This window comes from Xenopus tropicalis, chromosome 5, assembly GCF_000004195.4.
Source record: "Xenopus tropicalis strain Nigerian chromosome 5, UCB_Xtro_10.0, whole genome shotgun sequence".
NCBI classification, from domain to species: Eukaryota; Metazoa; Chordata; class Amphibia; order Anura; family Pipidae; genus Xenopus; species Xenopus tropicalis.
The window spans coordinates 67,500,870-67,508,416 of NC_030681.2; the positions used below are offsets into that span (position 1 = coordinate 67,500,870).

The 7,547-nt window shown below is 39.0% G+C and overlaps 1 protein-coding gene across 1 annotated transcript; it reads left to right on the forward strand.

Moving 5' to 3' along the window:
- Positions 1–1,609: 1,609 nt before the first annotated feature.
- cenpw (centromere protein W) lies at positions 1,610–6,190 on the forward strand. Its single transcript, XM_004914604.4, has 3 exons — positions 1,610–1,887; positions 3,469–3,582; positions 5,628–6,190. Exons 1-3 carry the CDS (start codon positions 1,798–1,800, stop codon positions 5,652–5,654), a joined length of 231 nt encoding a protein of 76 aa, XP_004914661.1. The 5' UTR covers positions 1,610–1,797; the 3' UTR covers positions 5,655–6,190.
- Positions 6,191–7,547: the final 1,357 nt, after the last annotated feature.

Consider the following 7,547-nt stretch of genomic DNA (forward strand, 5'->3'; position numbering starts at 1 on the left):
CTGCCTTACTTACATTAGCCGGCCCCCCACTGCTGTCAGCACCTAAGCTGAGAGCTTTTACATTACTCTCACTGTGCTGCTGCCCCATTCCCAATTGGCCCAGTCTACCCCCCAATCTGATTGGTCCAGCCAGCCCCAGCCCAGATTGGCCCAGCCTGGAATGGCCAGCAGCCCCCAGCCTGGATTAGCCCAGCACGCCTCAAGACCTGATGGCCCAGCCTGCCCCCCAACCTGACTGGCCCAGCCAGTGCCCAGCCCAGATTGGCCTGCATGCTTCATTCAGCCTGGATAGGCCCAGTGTGCCCCCAACCTGGATTGGCCCATTCCTCCCCCACAGAGAGCAGGATGGAAAAAACAAGGCACAGGTAAGAAAGTGTTGGGGAAAATAATAGCGTGAATGGGGAGAGTGAAGAGAAACATAAAGGGAGAGACGTATATAGAAAAGACCAGGGGCGGGCCAAGCTGACCGAGTGCCCTAGCCAACTTTACTGACCCCCCCCAATTAAAATACTGACTTATTAGCACATTAATTATTTTTACTGTTTTTATTAACTACTACTGACTAGTTATTGGGGCCCCACAGCAAGATCATTGGAGCCCCTAAACTTATGCAGTTTACGTAATTTATGCGAATTTCCATTTCAAGCAATGAGAGCACAGAGCAGGGGCTGGTAGGTGGGAAGGGGTTAAACTTTGGGCAAATTCCACTGACCCCCAATAAACTGATTGACTTATTAGCACATTAATCAATGGAACTCTTTAGGCTAATGCCACACGTAGCATATGATGCATATTTTTGGCAAGCCGAAAAACGCTTTCCGAGAATACGCTCTATTCGCTTAAACTCCCCCTACCTGTGCCTGCACCTGAATGAATTGAATACGCTCGGGTGTAGGCACATGTAGACGATATCTGCCTATAAACGCAAGACTTTGCATTGTCTCACGTTTTTAGGCAGATATCGTCTACATGTGCCTATACCCGAGCGTATTCTCGGCAAGCAATTTTCGGTTTGCCGAAAATATGCACCATACGCTACATCTGGCATTAGCCTATATAAGCTGCTTATTATAGAGTAACATCAGCTGTTTATACTGCACACACAAGGGGCAAGGCCAAAATATTGGTACTGCGCATGTGTTAATGGGGAGGCCCCATATAAATAACCTGTGCGGGCCCCAGAGTTTCTGATGGCGGCCCTGGTCATCATTGCTAGGCTAGATCACCTCAGGTCAGCAGTAGGTGGTGAACTGGCCCTAATTTAACAGTGAAATATGTAGAAAAATTGAGAATATTGATTCACTAAAATTAGTTTATTACAGTCCCACCAGGTATGAGTAAAGCACATGATTTAGGTAGTATTTTAAAACTGTTTACTTTACAAAAATAACATTCCCATCAATTTTGGGGAAAATCAGAACAGAATTTTGGTAAAAAAAATTCAGGAATAGCACCAATTAAAATCACTACGTTGTAAAAACAGGGCTTCTAATACTGAGCTTTCGCCTTACTCTAAACTTTCTTTTCATTTATAAACTGCTCCTTCTCCATCTTAATTCCACATTACCTTCTTGGGTTAGAGCGTTTCATTAGCAGGTACAATACTTCCGCCAGTAAACTACCCCATTACGTCATCAAACTGCGACAGCTTTAGGCGCCTTTCGGGAAGTTGAACAGAAAAGAGTTGTTTGAATTCTCCTTGCATCTGTGAAATAAACATTCAGTGCGGTCATCAGATAGATCTTCTTCGCTACCTATGTGCATCTAGTACGACGATATTTTTGCGCTTGTTTCAGGATGAAAGGCGCAATCCCCCGTGGTACTTTAAGATCAATTTTGAAAAAGCATCAGCCTACAATGCGGAGGGAGGCAGAACTGGACGTTTTGGTGAGGAGGCGTACCTGCTGCTTCTATGGGTTTTATATTTTCTATTTAGTTTTTGCATGGGCGTAGATAACTGGCAAGTATTGGTTCGGTTGTATTTGCAAAAGAAAATATGGTGGGAGAGTCTGAGAAGGGCTGCTGCTTTAGAGTTACGTAGTTGCCCGATAATGTGAATTATGCATTTATGCTGCATGCATATTACTGTACATATGGTCGTATGGTAAGGTATATGGTATATTCAGAATGCTTGGTACGTGGGGTTTTTCAGATAAGGGATCTTTTTGTAATTTGGATCTCCATAAATTAAGTCTGCCAAAAATGATTTAAACATTAAACCCAATAGAATTGTTTTCTCCAATATGGATTTATGCTACCTAGTTACCATAAAGTACAAGGTATTGTTTTATTATTTCAGAATAAAGGGAAATCACTTTATAAAAATTTGAATTGTTTGCTTAAAATGGATCCTAAGGGATATTGCCTTCCCATAATTTGAAGCTTTCTGTTAGCAGTTTTAAAGGGCATCTGTCACCTCTATATTGTTTCCCCCACAGGAGATGTGCACTAATAGAGCCCGCAATCCAGCTAGGGGAAACACTTTTTTTGGGGGGTTTTTTTTTTTAAAAAGAAAAAAAAAATTGCCCCTGCCAGCGCTTGGTTACCTGCACTGGGAGGGAGAGTGGGCAGCCATGTTGGGGCATGTGCATAATCAGCGAGTGCCGCAAATCGCTCATGATTCACATGTGTTTGACGTAGGAGGGTGATTTACAGCGGGGACAACTATGCTTCCCACGCTTATTATGCTTCCTCCGAGTGTGGGTAACCCAGTCCTGGCAGCTGACCCGAGTGTGGGTAACCCAGTCCTGGCAGGTGATGTGATATGGGCTTTCATTTCAAATTTATAAATATTTTCAAATCTAACCTTGTCTTTCCAATAACTTTAGAGCAACACAAAATGCCCTCAAATTCTTCCATAGTCCTATGTATAACCAGATTTTGTTTCACGACTGAAATTTTTAAATCTGTTTGATTGACTTTTAGGACGATGTGGTTGAAACGATCATAAATTTTGCACCCAATCAGTGTGATAAGTAGATGATTTCATTGAATTGTCCTAAAATCGGTAGTTTCACAGGACCACTTTACTGTGGTTGTCCAGACATCTAACAGCTTAACAAATGTAAATGCTTCCCTAAGTATTATCCAGTATATCTATAATATCTGACATTATCTTTCCATCATTTTCTGCAACATTTATCTAATAATAATAGTGCAGGCCCTGTCATCTGCAGTTCTGTAGCATCTTGTCAGATGGACATGAAAACTTATGGAGTGTTATAGAGTGCTTATTTCAATGTACAGGTACTACCAATGTTGTTGACCATATGCCCATCAGGCAACAAACCATAAGACTAAAGATTCTATGCTGTTCACTAGTTCACTAGTTGGTGAAAATGCTTGCCAAATAAAAAAAAATTGATTGGACTTTGTTATGGCAATAGGCTTGTAAGAACCATTATTAAGAACCCAGGATTTATACATTGTGCTGTAATAACACATTGCCTTTTTTATTTTTTGCTTTAGGTTCACTTGAATTGCCTTCTGTTTGTCCGCAGGCTGGTGGAAGAAGCTCAGCTGAAAGCTTTAGAAAATAAAAGCTCAGTTATTAAACCAGAACATATCAAGGCAGTTGCAAAGGTAGCACCATTGTTTTGATGTATCATGTTTCGTAAATAATTTTGCTGAAACATGCCTTACATTGTTTATTTCCAGTATACCTGAAACTTTCTATTCTCCTTGTAGGCAGAATGCTTTAAAGATGGTACAGTGAACATTAATGGTGAAGACACATGGAGCTACTAGTAGCAGCTACTTGTTGTGGCTACTAAAATAGACACTCTGGTCATTTACTGATAACTGTCTCTACATGTGTTTTAGCAGAGGCAATTCTCAGTATTGTCTATGGCAGGGGATTTTCTGGTGCTTAGTAGCCATGAAAAAGTAGCTGCTACTAGTAGCTCCGTGTGTCTTCACCCAAATCTTTGAGACACCTTACCTATAATAATTACCATAATAGGTGCCATAATTGTATCGTAGTCATTAAAAAAGACAATAAGGCATTTTATTAATATTTAGTACCTGGTAAAGCCAATTAAACAATACTATTACTATATAGTTTGTACATAATCTGCCCTCTTACACTTTTATATTAACAAATATACATTTGCCATTCTATAAATATAAATAGACATGTGTTTTTATGAAGAATAATAAGGCACTCATGCTTTGCTGAAGATTCATATTAATGTTAGGGATGCACCGAATCCAGGATTCGGTTCGGTATTCGGCCAGGATTCGGTCTTTTTCAGCAGGGTTCAGATTTGGCCGAATCCACGGTCCTGGCCAAACCAAATCTGAATCCTAATTAGCATATGCTAAGGATTTGAAGGGTTAAATGTTGCTGTGTGAACACGGAAGTGGAAAATGTAACCCTTCCGTATCCTAATTAGAATATGCTAATTATGATTCCGTTTGGTATTCGGCCGAATCCTTTACAATGGATTTGGGGTTCGGCCAAACCCAAGAAACTGGGTTCGGTGCATCCCTAATTAATGTAAATATACACTTGAATGTAGACACATGGAATGTTTTTCCATTGACTTCGTTTGCCCTTAGCCTCATAGATAAGAACACCTTGTTAACAAATTCGATATGTCCTATAAGGTTCACCCCTCCCACTTTAAAGCACATTTAACAGCACGGAATGGAAATGCAAATAATTGAAATAAAAATGAAGCACAGTTAAAAACTGTTTCAGTATATCATTGCCTACATCCAACTTAAAATTAATTTCAATGTAAACCCCCCTGGACAGTTCATTTTTAGAAACAAATACAAAAGAGCTATGTTGCATATATACAAAGTTATAATCATGGAACTATATGTAAGAGAGCAGTATAATACATATATACACATTGTAAGGCCCGTCTTAGAACATCAGTTTTTATATGTAATATACTTGTTCACAAAGGTCTAACCTATTAAGGAGATTGATGATAGGAAGTTGCATATACAACAGGAATAGTGTAATAATGAGTAATTAGGCAAAAGCTGATTTGCAAGAAGAAACGAAACAAAGCAAATCATTACAGGCAAATTTAGCTTTTTTTTGAGTAGTGAGGAAGTTATTTTTTGGTAGCAAAAAGGTAGCAGGAAATCTGAGCAGACCATTCTATATTCTGCAGTGCTGGAAGTTAAATGTGGCATGCATAAGATATGTACAGAGCACATGTAAATATGGTGATGGATAGAGTGCAGATGGAAAATGAGATAATATCTGGGCTGAAGTAACTATAGTCCACACAGGGTATTGAACATGAAAGAGGTTCAATAAAGTAGTGATAGCATAATAGCAAGAATTTGATAGATGGGATTTAGAGATTAGCAGAACCTGCAGTGATTTTATTTATCAATATTTATCTTGGCCCTGTGATAAAGGTTAAAAAAACTGCTTGTGGGATGCTTTTAGAGTGGAGGTTACATTACTTAGGGGGCATACTGTATTTTGGATGTGCTTGACAGCCAGCCATGTTCTGGAAAAATTGGACTTTAGAATGAGTAATATGGATATCGTATACTAACTAAATCTTAATGTAGTTTCTTGTATTTTTTAAATATAAATAGAAACACACATTTTCTAATCAAAATTATGCTGAATGGGTAACTTTTTTTTTTTCTTGCAGACTGCTTTGAAGAAGTCTAAAGGCTGATGAAAGTGCACTGATTGTGTAAAAATAACATTTTAATTTTAATAAACATTGAATTATTACTCTGGCCTACATTTTTAAAGAAAACTGTTATTTGTCACCTTAGTAATTTGCCAGTTTTACAGAAGTTAAACGTGTTCATTTGGACTTGATCAATGTGTGTCTTTTTATTAACCTCACATACGATGTTTCTATTCTCTAGCAATGTCAACAAATTACATTTTTTAGTAAATATAGAAAACTATGCTTGCGCGACTCTTCTCTGCTTCCATCACTTTGAGGTCTTTATGTGCAGTGCTAGCCATGACTAGCAATTCACATAGAAACATCTGTGATTCCAAGTACTGGTGAAACTCTTTACTTTTGGTTTCTGATTTTTGCTGGTGTGGCTGCAGTGAAGCAAAGGTGCCTTTGAAGTCACTCGGGCCTAAGCTGAAATTTTCTATATCCCACTTTTTTACATGGTGTTTATATAACTGTATATAACTTTTTGTGAAATACCAATATTTTTTGAAATAAATTACTGAAATGTAAAATAATTAAGGTGTTATGTTTTTATACAGTACTCACTATTAGGAAGGTGCTGCTGTGGATATGTGTATATGTGGGGTATAAGGATTATTATGCAGGTACTGGGTAATTATATTTTTCTGAAAGCAAAAGTATATTTGGTCTTGTTTTATTTGTTAAAAATGTTATTACACAGGGGCAGGACTACAGGCAGGCAGACAAAGCTTCTGTGGTAGGTGCTTTAATGTTGCAACAGCAGCATGCTCCATGTTTGCCAGCAATAACTTTTCATTTTCAACTTTTGCCCCAACACTTTTAGGAAAAGTGGCATTTACATGTTACAAGTTAACATTCAGAAAACGTGGTATAAATAGAATGTCAGGCAATATTGCTTGCTATCTCAATGCTGTTTTGACAAAGGCCCAGTCTGGGTAGTCCGCACCTCCTTTTAGATGTTTGTATTCCTTTTTCTTGGACTCTCCATTGCTGTAACAGTTTCAGCCCAGTGTTGTAGAGTTCCTAGTTTATGTGGCAGGAATCAACAGCAAATACTTATCAGTAGGAGAAGGTTTCCTGCTTACTTCAATATTTAGTTTTCCCAGGTTTGGAGCTCATCCAAAAATTTGGCAGGGTGAGGTGCATTATCATAAGTAGATCATGCAGCACTCTCTTCCCCAAATAATTGTTTCAATAAACACACCACCAGTGAACAAATAGGCAGAAGAATACTGTTTTTATTACATTTGCAAATAACTTTTAAACCACTTAAAATATTTAAAAGATAAAGAATTCAATGTGTTGGGCACCCTCAGGTTAATGTAATTGGTAAGTTTTTCCCCTAGGCCAGAAGATAATGCAGCAGCCCGGGGAAAAATGCTGTGCCACCATTTTTATCTACCTTTCACAGGTATTCTTACAGAGTGCATTTCACATGAAAATTTTTCCCCCCACAGGAGACGTGGGCTAAAAAATCCTGCACTCTGAATGGCTGGAGCAGTAGTAGTTTAGCAGCCAGTGTGGGCTGCTATTTTCAAAGAACCTGCATGAGTGAGTGCCCCATCCTGCTCATTAAAGGAGAAAGAAAGCTAAAAACTTAAAAAAGTAAGCTTTATCAGAAAGGTCTATGTAAATACAGCCATAAGCACTCACAGAAACGCTGCACTGAATTCTCTGAAAAAAGATTAGTTGTGTCTGTAATTCCTGTGCCAGAGACACGCAGCTTTCTGTTCTCTGCTCTTTCCGGCTACCCCCTCCCTCAAGAATGCTAAGAACTCACTCCCCCCCCTTAGGAATGTGGATCTGAGCCAATCAGCAGGAAGCTGGCTTATAGTCTAACTAACTGAGCATGTTCACTTGGTCTCCGTGTCTGTGCAGGAGTGAGGCATT